General features: G+C 36.6%; 2 protein-coding genes across 8 annotated transcripts in view; one reads left to right on the top strand and one right to left on the bottom strand.

Annotated features, from left to right (window-relative positions):
* Positions 1-19,685, top strand: part of FANCL (FA complementation group L) — a 91,178-nt gene extending 71,493 nt beyond the window's left edge. The window contains exon 14 of the mRNA XM_066267180.1: positions 19,447-19,685. Within this exon, the coding sequence (XP_066123277.1) occupies positions 19,447-19,644 (198 nt within the window). The 3' untranslated portion in view covers positions 19,645-19,685. The remainder of the gene's footprint in view (positions 1-19,446) is intronic.
* VRK2 (VRK serine/threonine kinase 2) overlaps positions 1-23,286 on the bottom strand; it is a 99,780-nt gene that overhangs the window by 7,327 nt on the left and 69,167 nt on the right. For 5 of the 7 annotated variants that reach the window (XM_066267178.1, XM_066267179.1, XM_066267173.1 and 2 more), the window contains exons 9-13: positions 19,919-20,039; positions 17,066-17,121; positions 13,224-13,390; positions 11,277-11,327; positions 6,675-6,836 (exon numbers count right to left, since the gene is read on the bottom strand). In XM_066267178.1, coding sequence (XP_066123275.1) covers positions 6,675-6,836; positions 11,277-11,327; positions 13,224-13,390; positions 17,066-17,121; positions 19,919-20,039 — 557 coding nt within the window. Of the gene's footprint in view, positions 1-300; positions 401-6,674; positions 6,837-11,276; positions 11,328-13,223; positions 13,391-17,065; positions 17,122-19,918; positions 20,040-23,286 lie in introns of all 7 variants that reach the window. The other 2 variants (XM_066267175.1, XM_066267177.1) reach the window with 1 other exon arrangement.

The following is a 23,286-nucleotide window of genomic DNA, read 5'->3' as shown; positions in this document are numbered from 1 at the left end:
GGCACTTTTGGTGGGATCGCAGATTGGTGCAGCCACTGTGGAAAGCACTATGGAGTTATCTCAAAAATTAAAAATGGAACTGCCTTTTGACCCAGGGATCCTACTTCTGGGAATATATTCTAAGAAACCCAAAACACTAATTTAAAATAATATATGCATTCCTAGGTTCATTACAGCATTATTTACAATAGCTGAGATCTAGAAACAGCCCAAGTGCCCATTAGTAGATGAATCGATTAAAAAGCTGGTACGTTTAAACAATGGAATACTATGTGGCTATAACAAAAAAGGAAATCTTACCTTTTGAGACAGCATGGATGAACCTGGAGAGCTTTATGCTAAGTGAAATTAGCCAGTCAGAGAAAGACAAGTACCATATGATTTCACTCATATGTGGAATCTAATGAACAAAATGAACTAATAAGCAAAAAAGAAACAGACTCATACACAGAGAGCCAGCTGACAGCTATCAGGAGGGAGAGGGTGGTGAGGTTTGGTGAGGGAGGTAGGGGGATAAAGCAAAAGACCAATTTAAAGAAAACAACTCATGGATATGGACAACAGTGCGGTGATTGTGAGGGGCAGGGAGTGGGGTGGAGTAGGATGGAGGAGGATATGGGGTATAAGTGATAATGGACAAAGGCTTGACTTGGGGCGGTGAACACAATATGGTATACAGAGATTGTTGTAGATAGGGGCATCTGAAATCTGTAAAATTATATTAACCAGTGTCACCCCAATAAAATATAACTTAAAAAGTTAAAATAAGAAAATAGATGAACAAAGAGAAACAAACTCATAGATACAGAAAACTAACTGATGGTTGCCCAATTGGGGGGAGGGTGTTGGGGAGATGGGTATAAAGGTATTAGGATGAGGCTGAGATGTACAAATTGCCAGTTATGGAAACAGTCACAGGGGTGTGAAGTACAGAATCAGGAAATATTGTTAATAATGTAATAACTATGTATGGTGTCATATGGGTACTGGACTTAACAGGATGATCACTTTGTAAGTTATATAAATGTCTAATCACTATATAGTGTACCTGAAAGTAATACAGGTTGAGTAAAAGTAGCTTTACAGTTGTATGAAAAAGTTTATTCTTATATTATCTATTAATTATTGTATTATTTTCCAGTGGAGCCACTATAAACCTACTTCTGTTGTCAACTATAATTGAAAAATTAAAAAAAAATGTAACAGTATTAAATCTGTGTTTACCTAACAGAACATCAAAATCCAAGAAGCAAAAACTCATAGAACGAAAGGAAAAGAGAGATGAATCCACAATTACAGTCAAGGATTTAAAAACTCTTTCTTATTTAGTGATAAAACAGAAGGGTAAAATAAAGCAAAACAGTAAGGACACAGAAGACTTGAACAACACTATCAAACAATTTAACATTAATAAAACAGTAGAGCCCAAACTTCAGAAAATACACTCTTAACAAATACACAAGGAACATTTACCAACTTGGGCCTTCTGAGAAATAAAAACAAGTTTCAATGAATTTTAAAGGACTGTAATAATACAGGAAATGTCTCATTACAACAGAGTTAATCAGAAATCAGTAACAAAAAGATAACCCCCAAATCTCAAAAACGTTTAGGGACTAAATAATGTACTTCTAAATAGTCCATGGGTTAAAGAATAAGCAAGGGGAATCAGGAAATATATTTAACTGAACAAAAATGAAAACACAACATATCAAAATTTGTTGAATACAGCTAAAGCATTTTATAGCTTTATATTTTAGTAAAGAAAAGAGGCTTAAAATCAATGACTCGAGCTTTCACTTCATGAAGTGTGAATGAACAAATGCAAAATAAGTAGAAGGAAGGAAATGACAAAGAATGGATATTAGGGTAATAGTGATAGAAATAAGATTGGTAATAGATAAATCAACAAATCCAAACTTGGGTTATTTTAAGAGATCAGTACAAATAACAGGCATCTAGCTAGATTATTGAGAAAAGAAAAAAGAAACTAAGTTACTCTTATCAGGAATAAAAGAGGGACATCAATATGGATATTGAAGGTATTATAATAGTAAGAGAATATCATGAATTATATATTGCTAACAAATTTAACTTAGATGAGGTAGAGAAATTCCTTGGAAGATGAAATTTACCAAAACGGACACGAAAAGAAATCTGATGATCATACTATTATAGAGAGCAAATTCATAATTTACTATTTTCCTAAAACAAAAATAGGCCCAGTTGGTTTTCTTACTAAATTCTATTAAACATCTATGAAAGACTAATCTTACTAAGACATTTTCCAAAAATATACTTCCAACTCATAAAATTAAACCATATAAGTATATTAAGAGAAAAGTAAATTATAGACCAGTATCTCATCAATATTAAAAATCCTTAATGGAATAATATGAACTGACTTTAGTATGACATCATATGACTAAATAGGGTATATTCCAGATATAAAAGGTTGATTTAACATTCAAAACTCAATGTAATTCTTTATACTAGTAAAGGATAAAAATCATGATCATCTCAGTAGATCCATAAAAAGCATTAATAACCTACTGAATGACTTAAATTTATTTTCAACAAACTATAAAAACTATGAAATTTCCTCAGCCTGATAAAGGGCATTTAGGAAGAACCTAAGCTAACATATTACTTACTGGTGAAAGAATGAATGGTTTTCCCATAAGATCAGGAACAAAAGCATGGATGCTCACTCTCACTACTTGTACTATTCATGTAGTATTATAGGTCCTGGCAGGTGTAACAGCTATGTCAAAAATAAATGAAAGGCATACACATTGGAAAGGAAGAAGTAAAACTCTATTCATTGACAACATGATTGACTATATAGAAAAATCCTAAGAATCTACAAAATAAGTACTAGAATAAGTGAATTTAGGAAGATCCAAAGACACAAGGTCAATATACAAAATAAGTTATATTTCTATATACAAGCAAAAATAACTTTTTTTTATCTGAAATTGAAATTTTTTGAATTTGAAAAATTTTTAAATGCCATTTACAATAGGATCAAAATCAAAACTTTTAAAGATAACTTGAATGGAAGATGTGTAAGATAGCTATGCTGAAAACTATAAAACACTGCAGAGAGAAATGAAGCTCTAGATAAATGGAGAGAAGTAGCAGGTCCGTGCATTGGAGAACTCAATGTTGGGATTGCAGTTCACCCTTAATTGATATTTAAATTTAGTGTAGTCCCTATCAAAATCCTATTGTGCTTGTTAGTGGAAATTTACAAGCTGGTTCTTAAATTTTAGGGAGGGGACCAGGACCTAATCTGGCCAAGCCATTTCTGAAGAATAGAAAGGGCTGAAAGACTTATTCTACCTAATTTCAGAAATTACTGTGAAGCTGCAATAATTGATGCAAAGTGGTATTGATGTAAGGACAAACAGAATGATAAAGAGTCCAGAAACAGACCCAGAGCTAAACAAACGGTCAGCTGAATTTTAAAAAAGTCTCCCAAGAAATTTCATTAGGAAAAGGAAAATATTTTTAACAAATGGCGCTGAGACAACCAGCTTTCTATCTAGAAAAACAAACCTCAACTCCTATCTCACACATACACAATAACTGACTTGAGATGGTTCATAGACCCAAACATGAAAGCTAAACCAATAAGCCTGTAAAGAAATTATATATTTATATATAGCATATATAGCAAAATGACTCTGTGACCTTGAAGTAGACAAAGGTTTCTTCGGTTTCTTACAGAAAAGAAATTGTAAAGAAAAACACTGGTTAATTGAACTTCAAATAAAAATAACAAATAGCTTCTGTTTATCACAGACACTATTAAGTAAATGAATAGGCAAACTACATACCAAGAAGAATATATCCACAGTACAGATATTGGACAGGAGACTTATATGTGAAAAATATGAAGAATTCTTACAACTCACTACAGAAGATATATGAATGGGCAAGTTAGCACATGAAAAGGTGCTCAAAATTATTAGTCATCAGGTAAACGATCATTAGAATCATCATGAGATACTAATATACACAGGTTGGAACAGCTAAAATGAAAAAGACTGACAACACCAAAGCAATGGGAAGGATGTGCAATGGCTGCCACTCTTGTGCATTACTGGCAGAAGTATAAAATGGGAACCACTTGTCAGCTTTTGTAAAGTTGAATATGTATCTGCTCTATGACGCAGCATTTCCAACTCTGGGGAGAAACAAAAAGGATCCGTAGAAAGCCTTGTGTCAGAATGTTTACAGCAATCGTATTTGTGATGGCGAAAGCCAGAGCAGCCCAGGTGTCCATTAATAAGAGCATGGATATGTGAATTATGGCATAGTTATACAATGGAATACTACACAATAACAGAACAAATTACTAATACGTGCAACAGTATGAATAAATGTCATAAATCATGCTGAGTGAAAGAAGCCAGGCACAGAAGAGTACACAGTGTATGGCTACATGGATGTGAAATTCTAGAACAGGCAAAACTAATCTAGTGATGAGAATCAGAATACCAAAACAGTGGTTGTCTCTGAGGGAAAGGGACTGCCTGAGAAAGGGAACAAACAAATTTCTGCAGCGATAAAATCTATGCACACATATCACATTGCCTGCCCAATTTAAATGAATCAGTTTCTTCACTTGGAATCTGGAATCAGTATTTTTAAAGCCCTGCCCCACTCCCATACAAGGGTAATTCTGATGCACAGTAAGGATTGAAACAGAGCACTCAAGAATCTCTACTTCAGCCCTGGCCAGATAGCTCAATTGGTCAGAGTGTCATCCTGATATGACAAAGTTCCAAGTTTGGTCCCCAGTCAGGGCACATGCAAGAATCAACTAATAAATGCTTAAATAAGTGGAACAAGTCAGTGTTTCTCTCTCTCTCTCTCTAAAATATTCTTAAATTTTTATTTTAAGAATATTTTTGTCACCAAGCAATATTTGTCTTTAGAAACTATAAAATATGACTAATTTGAAATAGAGTCCTTTACAATTTAAAAATTGATGCTACTGTTATTTTGTAGGAAAATAAATGCCAAGGATTCTTATTAGTCCGGAAAAAGCATCTCTCTCTGGATAAACTTGTACGCTTTACTGGCTAGACAAGACATGCCTAACTAGTATGCTTCTAATTTTTGCCTTGCCTGCCAAGAAGCTCGGAGCCAAATTCAGCGCTCAGTTTCGTGATTAACATCCCAGCTGCCTGATACACCAACTTGGGGGGTGAGGGTGATAATTAGAGGTGGGGGCATTAAATTCTATTGCACACTGTAACTCAAATCATTTTGGGAAAATGATGGTGTATAAACCATATAAAATATTGGCCTTTCTGAAAAATAATATTTTTTACTGCAGATATAAATACATTGTATGCTTCTTCTTGTCAAAAGGGTTAGATTAGAAAAAAACTTGTTTGCTGGGTGAGTCATTTGCTAAAAGTGAGCCACTACCCAACCAAATGATCAAATGAGGTAAAAAATACATTTTAAAATCCAACCATATTAACAGAGAAACACTTCACTTATATTTGATTATAAAGGTTAGACTGGAGGAACTAATGTAGAAGTATAGAGTATGTTAAGAGTACCTAATGGATCATAGATGGCATAAAACATTGACATGGCCCTTGCCGGTTGGCTCAGTGGCAGAGTGTCAGCCTGGCATATGGATGTCCTGGGTTCAATTCCCGGTCAGGGCACAGAAGAGAGGCACCCATCTGCCCCTCCATCCCTCGCTGCTCTCTCTCTTCCCCTCTTGCAGCCGTGGCTCGATTAGAGCCAGATGGCACCGGGCACTGAGGATAGCTCCATGGCCTCTGCCTCAAGCGCTAAGAGCTGGGTTGCCCCTGGCCGGTTGGCTCAGTGGTAGAGCGTTGGCCTGGCGTGCAGAAGTCCCGGGTTCGATTCCCGACCAGGGCACACAGGAGAAGCGCCCATCTGCTTCTCCACCCCTCCCCCTCTTCTTCCTCTCTCTCTCTCTCTTCCCCTCCCACAGCCGAGGCTCCATTGGAGCAAAGATGGCCTGGGCGCTGGGGATGGCTCCTTGGCCTCTGCCCCAGGCGCTAGAGTGGCTCTGGTCGCGACAGAGCGATGCCCCGGAGGGGCGGAGCATTGCCCCCTGGTGGGCAGAGCGTCGCTCCCTGGTGGGCATGCCAGGTGGAACCCGGTCGGGCGCATGTGGGAGTCTGTCTGACTGTCTCTCCCCATTTCCAGCTTCAGAGAAATACAAGGAAAAAAAAAATTAAAAAAAAAAAAAAAAAAAAAAGAGCTGGGTTGCTGTGCAATGGAGCAATGCCCCAGATGGGCAGAGCATCAACCCCTAGTGGGCTTGCCAGGTGGATCCCAGTTGGGGCACATATGGGAGTCTGTCTCTGCCTCCCCTCCTCTCACTGAATAAAAAAATAATAATAAAATCAAAATTAAAAAAAAATGGACATGCACTTCATTACATTCTTAGGCTAAGGGAAGAAATCAGATCCGTAAGCAAATGTGCTCACGGTTATTCTGTTTCTATGATAACTGGCTTTAATTTTATCTGCTGAATAGGACATTTTCTGTCCATTTTCATTAAACAAAAGCATACAACCTTGGCCCTCAGGAGAAAATAAAACGTCTTTATTCCCAAAGGGCGTATTCTAATATAGTATTAAGGGGAAAACAAAAACAAAAATACCTCTCACCTGAGCTGTTTCACTGTTAGGCAATCCAGTCAGCTTCTCCTCTTGCTGCACTTTTCTCCGTGTGGCATAGGATACAGCACCTCCCTCACTGTGGACATTTTTTTCTATTAACCTATTTTGTGTCTGATTGACTTGTTTTGTGGCAGCCTTTTGGGAATCAACCTGTTGATAGAGTAAGTAACAATCTTTTAATGAAAACTTTTGACATGTAAAAAAATACCTTTATGTACAGATTCTTTAAAATTTTAAACTTGCCAAAGTTTGAGAAAAAGGAAGAAATAGGAAACCAATGAATGGACGTTACAGAAAAAAATGTAGTTGGCAAGATCCTGACTCTTTCTCATCAATAGGACCAGACCAATTAAAATTAGCGTCTCTGTTGTGCACTCTTTAGAAATTATCTCTACAGATAACTTGCTCACTGAAAACAGCATTTTTATAGAAAGCTGTCACATTTTAGAACTGCCCATGAATTCATTATTAACTTTTGCTGGGAGTGGATCCAGCATATTTTTATACTTTAAATTCTTATTAATTAGAATCTTAGTTTTATATCACTGCAGTGAGTCTAATTAATGTGAGTGTTTAAAAGGAGCTTATGATGTTGCTTACTTTTTTATACAGGTAACTTAACCTTGAAGCAGATGAGTAACAGTTCCTGTCATCTAACACTGTGTACCAGTATCACAGGTTAAGTTCTACAGCAAGCTTGCGCTAAGGTTTCTTTTTCCCATCATGGTGTTATCTAGGGGATGACTGACTCTTAATAACTTTGAAGCAGACAGGGAAATAGCAGGGCATATCCCTCAATATAGTTGGGAGATTGAAAGCCACAGTGAAGATCCTTATGTGAAGTATTTGTTCAGCAGCTTCATGTTTACAGCAGCTGAAAGTGCCGTCACCTTTTCCCACGGGTTAAATAGGGGGCAGAAGATAGGAGCAGTACAAGGGGAAATAATGGAGTAGCCAGTGCCAAAACAGAGAATGAATTACACTGGCTGGGCAAGCAGAGCCTTAATTTGTAGTCTCAATTTTTAGCTTCTATTGCCAAGTGCGTTCACTCCTTCCCTTTAAAATATGCTAGTATTTTGTGGCTATGTCTAAGTTGTCACAACATCATTCTTTATTCATCCCTCCTCCCGGATGCCAGCTTCTCAAAGGACAGCAAAGCCATTACCTTTCAGTAACCTGAAAATTGAAACTGTTTCCTAATCATTCATGGGTTCTTTATTTCCACCACTCAACTCTCCCCAAATGCTAGAAAGTTCATGTACGACCACCTCCAGAGCCACTCTTCTTGGTAATAAATGCTCATCATACCACTAGTATAAACAAAAAGTTTCCGAAGGCTGTTGTATACGGTTGTATTCTAATAAAACGCTGGCTTGCCAGTCATTGTGAAAACGTGTCCTATGGTATAAAGGATTAGTTGAGATACTGAGCTTTTAGTGCCTCTTACATGCTAGGCACATTCCCTAACAGTGTTTGCCCTGGGAGCCTCTGACGTACAAAGATTTGGTCTAGTAGATTCAAGTCTCTGTGAGGCCGGATTGGATGTCAGGTAGCTGGATGGTTAGTCTGTGCTGCCATGGACACTTTTACCTAACGAACAAAATGACACCCAGTTTATGCAAAACTTTTATTTCTAGGGAAAGTTTTAAAGTGATAAGAATGAGGCCCTGGCCAGTGGCTCAGTAAATAGAGGGTCGGCCTGGCATATGGACGTCTCAGGTTCAATTCCTATTCAGGGCACACATGAGAAGCAACCATCTGCTCCCCCTCCCACACCCCCTTCACCCCTTCCCACAGCCAGTGGCTCAATTGGAGCATGGCCCCAGGCACTGAGGACAGATCTGAGCATGCCAGCCTCAGGTGCTAAAAATAGCTCCATGGTGTTACTGGGTGGATCCTGGTGGGGTGCATGCAGGAGTCTGCTTCACTATCTCCCCTCCTCTCACCTAAATAAATAAATAAATGGTAAGAATGAAGTGAGATGATTAAATTTAACTCTTAATTGTGAACACAGTAAGATTTTTTCTCAAAGTTGTAAAATACTTCGGCATCCCACATAATAAAATAAAAGGATACTCTAAATGTTTGTCATTTTGAGAAAGTGGCTGTTCAAGGTACTTTTTACTTAAATTTCCACTAGTACTTCACAGTGTTTTACAAAATCAGGAATACTTTTAGACCCTTGAAATTTATTAATTTATTAATTAATTTATTTATTTTTAATGAGGAGGGGAGACAGAGAAACAGACTTTTGCATGTGCCCTAACCAGGATCCACTTGGCAAGCCCACTAGGGGGCAATGCTCTACCTATCTGGGGCATTGCTCTGTTGCTCAGCAACCCAGCTCTTAGCACCTGAGGCAGAGACCATGGAGCCATTCTTAGCACCCGGTGCCAACTTGCTCCAATCAAGCAATGGCTGCAGGAGGGGAAGAGAGCAAGAGAGAGAAGCGAGAGGGGAAGGGGTAGAGAAGGTGATATGCACTTATCTTGTGTGCTCTAATGGGAAATCGAACCCTGGACATACACACGCCAGGCTGACGCTCTACCATTGAGCCAACTAGACCCCTAAAATTTAATATGCTACCCTGGCTGGATTAGCTCGGTTGGTTTTAGCATCATTCTGATGCCCCAGGGTTGCTGGTCCGATCCCTGGTCAGGTCGCATACAGAAACAGATCAATGTTTTTGTCTATCTCTACCTCTCTCTCTAAAATCAATAATATAAATTTAAAACATATTTAATATGCCAAAATGTGTTTAGAAACAAGAATTTATATTCTACTTTTCTCATATACAGAAAATAAACCTGAAGACAAGTTTATAGATTTTGTTCATTAAAGCTCAAGAAAGAATGTTGTAAACTTTTAAGTTCAGTACAAAGATTACTACTACCAATAATATATACTTCTCACAAAAATTAGGGGATATTTTATTGCTTCATATTCATTTTGAAATATCCCCTATTTTCTTTTGTGAGCAGTATATTTACCCCTAGATTTGCTGTGGGAACCTCCAATTTAGGGTGAATGTAGGAACGAACTTATACTATGTGAAATGTGGCTCAGCTTGGACATTTGCACTCTGACCTAGTAAAGCATTTAGGAAGGGTGGATGGCGAATTATGCTCAGGTAGCTATACTATTAAAATATGGATTTAGGTATTACCTTAAGGAAAGGGGTACGATAAACTGATGAAAGGATCCAACCAGATCTGGTTGTTGAAGCAACAACTTATTCAGTGCCTGAACTGGGACTTCAGTAATGCTGGTTTTCAATTTGGCTTCGCGTTCTCATCTGGGAATTCTAGAGCTTTAGCTCACCTCAGTAAGCATTCTTACTGAAATATGGTTTCCTTCAGTGAATTTTGGACATTAAGTCCCAGTGGATGGCATAAATAGACTGTGGTCACACTGATGATAGATTCCTCTAATTTGTCAGTGCTACCTCAGGAGCTGACAGAACTCGTAGGGAGTGATTTCAGTTATACACACCGTCATTTTGATTGAGGCAAATACCCCCAAAGATTTGCTGTTCCAAGAAAAAAATATCAACATCCTTACTATCTTGACAAAAATTCCCAGCATAACTCCAGTAACAGTTTTTGAGGACTTAGGAAGAAGGCTCAGTTTGCAGGGAACAGTATATGATACTTACTAAGATCTAGTATTGAAAAAATACCTCATTTTTCTTTTGTAAAAATATTATGTAAAATATGATGTAAGTTTGCTGAGATGTTTACAGGGATGTGCTATTTTCTAATACCTAACCAAAATATATTTTTAAGTATTCTAAATTTAAAAGGTACAACCACCTATACTGAGGGAAATAACTTTTTTTTTTGTGACAGAGAGAGGGACAGATAGGGACAGACAGACAGGAAGGGAGAGAGATGAGAAACATCAATTTTTCATTGTGGCTCCTTAGTCTCCTTAGTTGTTCATTGATTGCTTTATCGTATGTGCCTTGCTGGTGGGGTGGGGGTGCCTACAGTAGAGTGAGTCATCCTTTGCTCAAGCCAGAGACCTTGGGTTCAAACCAGTGACTTTGGGCTTTAAGCCAGCAACCTATGGGCTCAAGCAAGCGACCACAGGGTCATGTCTATGATCCCACGCTCCAGCTGGTGAGCCCACTCAAGCCGGCAACCTCGGCATTTTAAACCTGGGTCTTCTGTATCCCAGTCTGATGCTCTATCACTGCACCACTGCCTAGTCAGTCACATTTTTAAAAATTAAACATTCATAACTTTCCTTTGAATATTGAAAGACAGAAAAATTTTATTTATCTAAATGTATATACATTTTCATGCCCTCTGGCTTCTTTTTAAGTATCTTTGCCTAAAAAATACAAGGTCAAATTTCATTCACTAGTCTGAGAAATAGCCGCAGTGATCCATGTATCGCGTAATAAATGTTTTTAAGGGGATTTTGAAGAGATTCTGTGACTAAAAAAAGATATATTGGGGGCCATGTGATTAATATTCATTTTGGACTACAAATCTATTGGTATGGAGGCAGTGAGTTGCGGAAGTTCTCCCGGACTGTACCATGTGAAGGGGCAGAACAGAGGACAGCTGACATTGCCACACTTGCCTTCTGAACGCTTTCAGGTTTGGTTTTCTTCAGCATCACAATATCTGTAAACTTTAAAAATAAAGATAGTAAGGTTTAGCCACATATAGCGAACCTGCATTTTATGCTATACATATTAAATGTATTTGTATACTTAAAATATTAAAGAAATTGTCATTATCCAATAAATATTGATATGCTGTGAAATATATACCCAAATCATCATACTTTCTATACAGTGAGGCTGATCATATTGTTAACAGAAATTAACTAAGGTCTTAAGGATATATATTATTCTTAGTGTTTTCTTTTTACTCACAAGTGCTCTAATAAAAAAAAGGAATAAAATATTTTTGATTGAGGCTCATTGGAAAATAATGTTTTATGTTCTATTCTCTCCATATAAAATGATTTCATTGCAACATCCTTTGAATTTGATGAAACTGAAAATTCTGGTGAATAATTAGAATTTTATATCAGAAGATACAGCTATCAGTTTTTAAAATGACTTCTTTTATATTTCAATTAAGTTTATGTAACTGAAAAACTACAAAAAAGGAAGAAACCTACTTAAATTAGTGTAGATTAAATGGTGACCATTATTGCAAGGGAAATACTTTGTCAAGCAAATGGCTCTTTGTTTTGTTGTGAAAGTGATAAAAACACAAAAGTCAATAAAACTGTTAAAGTAAGTCTCAGTAATTACCAAGATCAAAATCCAATGGCTTTTTATTAAACATGAACTTTTGTTCTGCTTTCTGCAATACGTAAACAGTGCTGACAATTGGTTTGTGAGGCACTTGCTACAATAAAATGTAATTGTATCATGAGAGAAAGGTGACAATCAGGAGATCATGAAAAAATTACATATTCTCACTGGTAGTTAATTAGCCATGCAAAACCTCCTCAGACAGATATTCTCTTCTATTAGGAATGATTACTATGCAGGCCTACAGATGTCAATACCACAGTCGTTCAAATACTTCTTTCCCTACTAATTGAAGGTTGTAAAGCTCTGGTGTCAAGGTTTTGCTTCCAAAGAGCTAATTTATGACTAGAAGGATATTTTATGTCTTCAGTTGCAGCAGCTACAAAATTCGGCAAATCAGAACCATCTGTGCATTGATACTTGACTCACCATTCATCTAGCAGCCTATCCGTCACATTAGTTTGCATCCTGCATTCCTGGCTCATGAACACTTGCGATGATCCAAAGTTCATAAGAAATATTAAAAATGAACGGCATCCTGACCCTACCTTACTATACATGCATGAGGGGGAAAAGCCCTCCCGACTTTTTTTGTTTTACATGTGGACAGTGTCAAGGAAGAAACGGAATTGAGTTGCCTGTCCAGTGTCGTTGCTGACAGCAGTCTCAGGTTTCCCTACCCTCTTAAAAGATGTTTTGTTCTACACATTTTCTACTGTTTCAAGTTTAATTATTTTTTTTTTCCAAATTCTATTTTTCTTAAGTTGGTGTGAGGGAGAAGACAGCAGAGTGAAGGATGAGATTTTTAAAAAATAACTTTAAAAAAAGAATTATTTCTATAAGCAAAATATCATACATACAAATAATCAGCTTAAATCTAAGAATATTACCATTACCACCAAATTATGGCCAAATTGGTATGCAGAAACAGAGGGAAAAAACTAAAGAAAACCCAAAGAAAAGGAGCGAACAAAGGTTCTCATGAATGAAGTCAGATTGGCCTTAATTTGCTCATATCTCTGACATCAGTGACTGCTTTCTTTAATAGTACACAATATAGACCACAGATCCGACTATTTTCCTGTAAGAAACAATATGTCAAAAGAACTTTCAACAAAATTTCTTGGAGCTGAGTTAGGGGAAATAGGAATTTAATATAACAAGCAAAAAACTGATTGTCAAACTCATTTGAACCTAAAACATTTGGAAGAAAGCTTCACAGAAGGCAATCATAAGATCTCAGGGACCACATTACTTACTTTTTGATCATTTGGAGAAGGCACATTTACACTTCCTGCTTTAGTGGAAAATTCCAGTGGGCCTAAAGGTATTCCAGCCGGGTTCAGAATTTTCTTGAGCATTTGATAGTTTGGCTTTTCATCATATGCTAACTTATGAGCATATACCAAATACTGGGCTATTTCACCTGTGAAGTATTAAGTGTTTTTACATGTCATTCATAATTGGCAAGGAATGTCAAGACTGCAGGACCCTGAAAATTTCTCTTTCTCTCTTACACACACACGCCCTGAAGAAGCTTAATGAACAATTCAGTGAAAAGCACTTGTTAAATGATATCCAAAAATGACTGAAATATACACTGACCTACAGATTTGATGAAACTGGTGATTTTTTTACACATCTTTGTTGATGTATTTCTAATTCACCAATCTTATCAAAGGAAGCAAATTTTTAAAACTCTACTTAGTGATTTTGATTTATGGGGTAGAACTACTAAGAACTACCTGAGTAATATAATAGACCAAACATGTTTTTTTAATGAAGCTTTAAAAATTTTAAAAACAATTATTACTTATTATAAACTTTCTTACTGCAAAGGGGGAAAAAATCATTCCAAATTTTAATTAAGGCTTTGATTTTGAGATCGTAACAGTTCATTTAGAAATGACCTTGAATTGTACATGTCCAGCCAGGGCTGACTTTAGAATCCGCCAGACCTCCCTCAAGTCGTCCATACAGAGCTAGCCCAGTGCTCACGGCAGTCTTCCTGATCTAGTGCATAAGGATAAGAAGCTGCCACCTCTGATTTTTGCTCTGCTGTAATCTGCCTATGACTAAAAGGTAACTGTCTTCCCCTAGGAAGAAAAAATTATGAACTACCAACTTTAAAATGCAAGTAGAATTAGTCACCAAAAATTACAAACATAGCAGCATTAAAACAAATGCATTTTGCATTTTTGTTTCATGAACGTTCAATCTGAAGCCTAGAAAGAAGTGATAATACCACACACTGTTTAAAAACAGGCATGTTTTCATTTGCTTATGGTGACACTTAGATACTTCACAAACTTGTCTTTATAAGCCTTTCCCCTTTGAAAACTTATTACTGACCCAGACCCAAGTTCTTCTTACTTTATCACCAAGTTGTTTATACCCCAGGGTAGGAAAATCTGGAAAGCTTGGTGGGTTGGCAGCAGCGGCTTCCCAACCCTTCATTTCCCTCCCTGCCCACCTCCATTCAAGTGGGGAATGCAGAGAAACTGGGTTTCACTGCCCACAGGGAAAAACTCCAGAAGGAATAGTCATCTGTTTTTCCTCCCTAAAAGTCAGAGAGTGACCACTATACACCATATTGTCCACAGCTATTTTCTAGGAACATAAGGCTAATGTGACTAAAATGAGAGGTCCTGGCTCCAAGGTTTTTTATTTGTTTTTTTGTTTGGATTCCATGGCAGTTATGCGACCTACATTTTCCTGCTCTAATGTAAAAGATATACAAAATCTGTTACCAAGCATTTGATCAACCAGATTCCTATTAACTAGCAAGCGCTGTGGTTTCATCACATTTATAACACATGTTTTCAGGAGCCCTTCGGGGGCATCCAATTCCTGAAGGAACGATCAGGGAGAGCACAAAGATTAAATTACACTCACTGCTCTTTTAATATAAATATTCTGTTGTTCTTTGGGCATTTCACGATTAGTAAGCCAAGTTTGGTATATATTACAATTCTATTAGCCAACCTATCTCAAATGGAGAACAGAGCTGAATAAGTTGGAAACACTTTTCACAAATCACTGTTGGAAGACAATGGAGGACTCCTGGCATTCCACCAACCGACAGCAGCTGCTCTGCAAACCCTTCATGGGTCGGGTTTTGAAAAAAACAAGGTACCAGTGAGGTCGGAGAGGGAGAAAAAGAGCCACCTCTGTTACAAATTTATTATTATGCACCTGAACCTTAGACTTTTGTGATGAAGTCCTGGTTTAAATGTGAGCCTTTCAAGATCTGGATTTATTATATTAAGTACACTTTTTAATTTACTAGCATATTTCCAGAACCATAAAACAAAATACTTTTAGTATGCAATTATGATATTCTGGAATCATCTTCTCAAGCTAGAGAAATATTAAATATCATTGCTGACCATCATTTCAAGAGAGAGAAACTTTTGCAACTATTATTACACTGAGTCAGGCACACATGCTGTAAAACTCTTGGCTGTTTTACTTCATAAAATGTCTTAGTAATAAACCTTTTGTAAATCAATTTAATTTCCCTGCTTATAATACCCACTCTAAGCGCAACCAACTAAAGAGAAATGTTCAACTTTTTGTGCTTTAGAAATAGAAATTTGCATTTTATAAAGTTATACTATAGACTCAAAAGGTTTGTATTGAAAAAGGGAAGCCTGGCCCTCCTTCCATGAATTCTTGTGTCACTCACCTCTCCTTTGAACCTAGCTCAAGCAATGGAAGTGTCATAGAATATACACTGACCCACAAGCATTTATCTTTGATAACTCTGGGCATCTGGGCTTTCTTTCTTTAATCCCAAACTGAACATTTTGTGCCCGGAGGAACAGGAGAGGTCAAGGAGATACACAATTAAAAAAACTTCTGACATCTCCTTGAGCTCCTTTTGGCTATCCTGTTGAGTAGAACAACTGAATAGCTTGGTAAAAATCTCAGTAAGAATATTACCCTAAACGGAATATTGCTACTTGGACCAAGTTGCTCAGTGCAGTTACAGAAACAAAACACTTTCATCTTTCAACCCATCCTCCCAAATGAGAATCGTCTCCTGTTCACCCCCTCTGTCTGTAGAGAAGGGACAGCAGAAAATGGGAAGGCAGACTTATGGTCTTAGGAAATAGAGGTGGGAAAGCAGGTCTGATTTGTTCCTCGTTGGTTTCCTATGAAAATGAAAACTTTGGTTTCTTGTCAAAGAAGGGCTATAAATATAAAATTAGGATGATTTAACTTTTAAATTCTCAGATGGAATCTGACACTGTTTGATCTTAGCTAGAGGGTCAGTGTTCATATTCACTTTTATAAGTCAGCTAAAAGCTAACTTTGAGATTGCTTAATATAAATAGAGAACAAGATTCACTGCTTTCTGTCCTGGGAAAAAGCAAACCTGGCAGCCAGAGGGGGCTCTTTTCTATAAGACCCTGAAACCCCGTTGTTAAACTGGTGCACAATGTGCTATGCGCTATGCATGCATTGCACGCAACAGACAGTTGGGTAATTCTGAATTGACTTATTATTTTTACTAATAATACTGTCAAAGAATTTAAAAAATAGTCTATAGTAACTTGGAAAGGAAAAACATTTAATGAAATATACCTCCAAATCCCAATGTCATATGCCTTTGCCAATCCAAAATTTTGTTGCTGGCTATTCAGTCAGAGTATAACCCAGGGTTTAAACAGCATCCAAGGGTTTAATGATTTTTTTTTTAATTACTGATTGAAAGTAGTCTTTTCTTAGATCAACTTTTATCTTCTTTCAATTATATATAGAGGAACAAAGCAAGCCAACTCTAGAAATACCAGATAAAGCTGACTATTGAACCTGGGCATGATTCCCATGCTATATATCAAACAAACAAACAAAAATAAATAAATAAACAAACAGCCCACGGAGCCTAAAAAGCTGCCCAAATACTTTTGTGCAGCACTCCTGTGTTCTAATGGCAAAAAGGATCTAAACCTTCTCTGCTCCAGCCACCCTGAGGAGTTTCCTCCCATCCCTGTGGCATGGGAGTGGGTGGATGAAACAAAAGCTACAACATGAGAGCGACAATGTGGGGACCAATAAAGCAGCTGGGGAAGGTAGAAGTTATCATTTGACTTACAGCAACTGCTTCCAGGAGCCCATTTAAGCACTGACCCAGGGAGCTCGTCCAACAGACTAAAACAAAATAGAATAATACACAGTGATTTTGTTTGCAATCCTGTTGACCTTTTGTTTTGAGTAGAAAACAAAACTCAAATTCTGTGTTGGTGAGTCACCAATACTTGGGACTTTTATTTCTTTTTTTTCACCTGCCAGTAATGGGGAAGAGGGAAAGTGGAGGTGGGGAAGTTCCCCAATTCTTATCGATCAATTTCACATCAGTCACCTAGAAACTAAGTAATGCAGAACCACAGTATAAATGCTTTAATTCAAAGTTTACACATGTAAAAATGTAGAAGTAGCAATATCTGTCATAATTTTTTCTTAAAAACAAGGAAAAATACATAGATAAAATTTTATCTTGGATTTTGAGGATATTTTTCCTCAAGTATTTACCATGGGGGAGAGAATACTTAAAATTATTTTAATTACTTAAGTATATTGTTTTCCATTGGGTAGTGTTTTTATTTGTTTGTTTTTGTATTTTTCTGAAGTGAGAAGCAGGGAGGCAGACAGACTCCCACATGTGCCCGACCGGGATCCACCTGGCATGCCCACCAGGGGGCAATACTCTGCCCATCTAGGGCATTGCTCCGTTGTGGTTGAAGCCATTCTAGTGCCTGAAGTAGAGGCCATGGAGCCATCCTCAGCACCCGGACCAACTTTGCTCCAATGGACCCTTTGCTGCAGGAGGGGATGAGGGAGCTAGAGAGAAAGGAGAGGGAAGGGTGGAGAAGTAGATGGGTGCTTCTCCTGTGTGCCCTGCCCGACAATCAAACCCAGGATTTCCACATGCTGGGCCGATGTCGTACCGCTGAGCCAACCAGCCAGGGCTTCATTGAGTAGTGTTTTATGCTATTCTATGATTAAACAGGTAACAAGAAATATCAAACAAAACAAAACAAAACAAAAACCATTATTCTAACAATTTCCAGTGTTTTAGACTAAACAAGTACAACTCTCTTAAGTTGTTTCAGTCACAAATATATAAACAGTCAACTAAAATTACTGATATAATGTCTGATTCATAAATTCTGGTGCAGGGAGAACTGCAACAATAAAAGCACTGATCTAATATCACCCTATGTCAGGAAAATAAAAGGCATATGGGAGATATGGTATCATAGTTAAATATGCAAGCATGCCCTTATGAGAAATCCAGTGTTATGCCTTCTCAGCAATTTGAATAAATTATGATTATGTATTATACACTAAATAAAGTTTGAAAATGCCTTCAGTTTACCTTAATTATATATATACTTCATAATATACTGCTCACAAAAATTAGAGGATAATTCAAAATGAATATGAAGTGATAAAATATCACCTAATTTTTGTGGGCAGTATATTTTAGCTTTACTGATCTATAGGTTTTTACTAGTAATCAAATCAAAATAAAGATATTAATATATGTAAGGATTCCCAAAATGTAAATGTATGTTGTATTTATTAGCATTTTATTATTTTATATCATCCTGTATTATTATATTTGAATATTCATATATAGGCATATTCATATCTACAATGAATGCATCTATATATGCATACCGATAAAAGACTAAAATCATATTAGTAAGTTTTAATAAGAAAAAACATACATATAATCATTAGAATTAAAATGCTAACCTTTGAAATAAAGTATATTATTCAAATTCAATAAACTGAGGTGGAAAACTGCATACCAAAATTATTTATATATGCCCATTACTGTGCTTTGACTTGATCTATATATTGAAAAATGTCAGTTACATGGGGGTTAATATGGACACATCGATCACTGCAGTAAATAACTGATTAGATAGTTCTAATATTGACTTATATAAATGTGTTCATTTTGGGTGAGGGACTAGGATGATCAAGATTCCAAGTGGAGAAATATTTCATATAATTCATAGTATGTCAGCATTTACAAATTTAATCTGTATTATTCCGCACCTGCAGGATAGCCTTTCTTTCTCTCTATTAAGAACGGATGCCACACTGAATTTGAAGATTGATTTCTATGAATCAGCTACCCCTTTTGTAAACTTCTGTTTTAACATGCCCTACTTAAAACATAGCTGCCTTTTCCAATTGTGATATTGTATCTGTGGATACCTACTCTTGAGTATATCTTGGTATATAATTTAAAAAAAGCTATTCTATGCTACATGCAATTGACATTTTCCTAGGCCTCATCAGTGAGAAAATAGTAACACACTCTGTTCTCAGTCTGACCTCATTTTCATGCTAACAGATTCTAGCTGACAAAAATCGAAAGTGAAATATTAAAAATGTTTATATAGCTGTAAGATTATCTTTAATATAAATACCTCATATAAAGATTTTTTTTTTTTTCAGAAACAAAACATACTCCCTTCAAGACACAGGATTAAGGAAGAGGTACGCTGCTCTCACTTGATAACGCAGGCCGCGTTTGTTTCATTTCACATTGCTGCTTTGCACGCTTCATACATGTCGCGCCAAGCGCTGACCACGTGCATGTACTTGCACAACGTTAACGTGGAAAGACTCTTCCTTGGAAATACCACCACCTAGAATCCAAGCTTTGGAAAACACCATGCGAAAGGACAACTATTTCACTTTAGATTTTGTATTACAACTCACGTACATGTGATTTCATAGGTGTTAGCTTCATAGATTTTATGTCTGTGAGCTTTTTGGTTTTTCTTTAAACAATATTTTTCAGATTGAAGAAATCTGCTTTGGTTATCATGACGAGAGAAGGGCAGTCTTCCCTGGGACACTAGCTCCCTTTGATGGGCCCCTACAGACCCGCTGCTGCACGGGATTTAGTAATGAAAACCTTTACTTTGTTTTCGCAGTCTGCACAGCCATGGGGTCCCTCAGGTTCCGCTCCCAGGGCAGCCTCCCACATAACCACCGCAGCAGGCAGTAGCCGAGGATTTCAAGGTCACTCCGTCTGGACAGGGCTGTAGGAGTAAGCATTATGGGAGAAAGATGAGGGGTACGCAAGTTTGGAGAAACAGAGAAATCACTGATTTAACTACTATTGATGAAATAGGAAAAAGCCAAATGGGCAATGTGTTTTGTTTGTTCAGCTGGAGTAAAACTTAAGCGCCTAGGCGTTTGGCTTCAGTCCACAGACAGGCAGTGACTTGTTGCTGTTGAAAGTAAGGGTCAGTTTCCTCACCTCCTCCAACTTCATCCTTCCTTAGTCTAGCCTGTCACATGAACTTGATCTCCATGGCCTCTGACATGATCCAGACAACCCATAACCTGGCACCAACACTTTCTCAAAGAGCCAAGCAGTAAAACAAAGAAATAAATGTCTGCAGCTAAATTGCTAACATATGTTCCAGGAAGTCCATGGGGTCTGCATTGGTCATGCAGAGACCCTTTGAGTGCAGACTAAACATTGATGGCCTTTTCTGTTCCACTCACACTAGGAGCATTTGACGTTGGAATCATATGACAAAACTGCCATCTAGTGTACAGTATTAAAAAACAGGTCTGTTTTCAGCTTTTTCAATTAATGAAAGTACAGGATAAAATATGTGTACTGTTTTGGGTACACAGTTCTAAAACTTTACAAATATTTTTAGCTCTAAGCAGCACTAAGATTCTGGTAAAAGATGCTGGATAGATGATATAAAATGGAGGCAATATTGTGATTGGAAGTGAGGGTAGGGTGCTGAGAAGCAGAATTTGAAGCCAAACAGAGGCTTTCAGCATTTACAAGATGGCTTTTCATAAAAATGCAGTAAAAAAACCCCACAAAACATTTTTAGGCCATTGCAAATATCATTTATATCAAACTACTAAATGCTGTAGACTAATTCCATATAATTTTATATTTTTAAAAAGCCTCATTTCAAAAGATAGACAAGGAAATCTAAGAAACATGTCAAATATAACAAATATTACTGACATGATTAAAACATTTACAAAATCCCGTAAAATAAACTCATTTTTATAACCATTCCAAGTTGTCATAAAACAATAGGCTGGTACTTACATTCTACCACTACTTCAGTGCTAACCTGTGCAGGACACACAACCTCCCAAGTGCTGTTTCTGGCTGTTAAACTCGCTGTAAACAGGTATCTAAAGTATTATCTTTCATTAAATCAACTTCAAAAAAAGTCACTCAGTAAACTTAGTTTTTAACTTATAAAGTTATATACCAAGAACAATGCTGCTAGCACATCACAACTACATTTGGTTACCATGCCTAAGTTATTATAAAGCAGAAGACAGGGCTAGCTCTTACACATACTCTGTCTTAACTGCTATTAGAGCACTGGCTTAGTCAAGGCCCTTCAGCACAGCAGAATGCTGCAATCCCACGGGTGCCGTTTACTTTCTGCACAAGCTTCAACAATGTCCTAATGCAAGTCCTGGCTCTCATATTCAAAATAAAAACTCTGTCTCTACCACACTGTTTTGTAGTGATTTCTTCAGTAATAAATCTCCCATTAATAATGGAATGGTTCCATTTGCACAGATGTGTTCACAAGTCCCTTTTGCATTATGGCAATTCCTGATCACCACCACTTAAAAAAAATCAGCCTCTAATTTTCGAAAAATTATATTCTGGCACCTGTTTAGATGACATAGGCTACACACAAGAGGCTCTCTGAGGAAAAACAATCAAGAATTAAAATGGAACAAACCTTCCCCATCACCCCGCCCTCCCCAACTGAGGGATTAATTGATATGAAGCTGTAGTAATGACAAGTCATTTAGATTTCTGAAGCCAATCTTTCATGAACTGGTCTTCATTTGAAATAGCCCTTTGAGAATTAACTTTACTTCACTATTACAGTATGGTTTTACCTCATTAAAATACACTATCACATTGTTCAACTTCTTATTTTATTTTACTGCATATATTAATATATGTAAATAACTATAGTTTGCAAAGTGTTTTTACCACTGTTTCCATTAAGTTCTATAGAAATATATGTAGTGTTTAAAAATCTCCTACAGGTGCTCTTTCTCATCATTAAAGAATAAAAGTATTGAAAATAATTCTAAGTACATATCCTCCCTAGAATTCCCTCCCAGAGAAACAAATTGCAAAGTCTGAGTGTTTTAGTGATGTTAAATGTTAAGATTCTACCAACAATTAGGTCTGCTTTCCATCTACTGTACACAGAAATGTAATTTTAATGCCTGCTAATTAAAATAAATATTCTAGATGACAATATGTAATACAATGAATTGATCATATATCTTTAATTAACTTAAAAATATATCAAAATATAAATGCTATGACAAAATAATCTAGAAAATAAATATTTTGATATTTACCACATTATTCTTTGTATTACAAAAGAAAATATGCTGAAAATAAAAAGAAAAAAGTAGTTATAGTTGAAGAGGACTATTAATCTCTAAGTATAAAATATATTTAATTTGAAAGTTGAAATATATTATGAATTCTTTTGTTTCTGTATAATTTATTGTAACCTAAGATTTTTCAGCAATATCTGATAATTAATATAACCAATAGTATATTTACACACAGACTTCCTATAAAATCAAACTATTACAGTGTTACTGGAATGTAGCAAAATTTAGTTATTAATATTTTTCTTCTATACTATTGTTAGTTTCCAAACATAATTTAGCAGTTAATTTTTATTTAACTTATTGATATGGAGCAATGTAAATGACTCTTGTTGTGGAAACCCTGAGGTATTCTCAATTGCTCAACATTTCTTTTTTTTTTTTTTTTTTTTAATAAATTTTTATTAATGGTAATGGGATGACATTAATAAATCAGGGTACATATATTCAAAGAAAACATGTCTAGGTTATTTTGTCATCAAATTATGTTGCAAAGCCCTCGCCCAAAGTCAGATTGTCCTCCGTCACCCTCTATCTAGTTCTCTGTGCCCCTCCCCCTCCCCCTAACTCTCTCCCCCCCACCCTTGGTAACCACCACACTCTTGTCCATGTCTCTTAGTCTCATTTTTATGTTCCACCAATGTATGGAATCATGTAGTTCTTGTTTTTTTCTGATTTACTTATTTCACTCCTTATAATGTTATCAAGATCCCACCATTTTGCTGTAAATGATCTGATGTCATCATTTCTTATGGCTGAGTAGTATTCCATAGTGTATATGTGCCACATCTTCTTTATCCAGTCTTCTATTGAAGGGCTTTTTGGTTGTTTCCATGTCTTGGCCACTGTGAACAGTGCTGCAAT

This window comes from Saccopteryx bilineata, chromosome 3 (assembly GCF_036850765.1).
Source record: "Saccopteryx bilineata isolate mSacBil1 chromosome 3, mSacBil1_pri_phased_curated, whole genome shotgun sequence".
In the NCBI taxonomy this organism is placed as follows: domain Eukaryota; kingdom Metazoa; phylum Chordata; class Mammalia; order Chiroptera; family Emballonuridae; genus Saccopteryx; species Saccopteryx bilineata.
The sequence above is the reverse complement of the archived record's forward strand: the minus strand, read 5'-3'. Positions and strand labels throughout refer to the sequence as shown.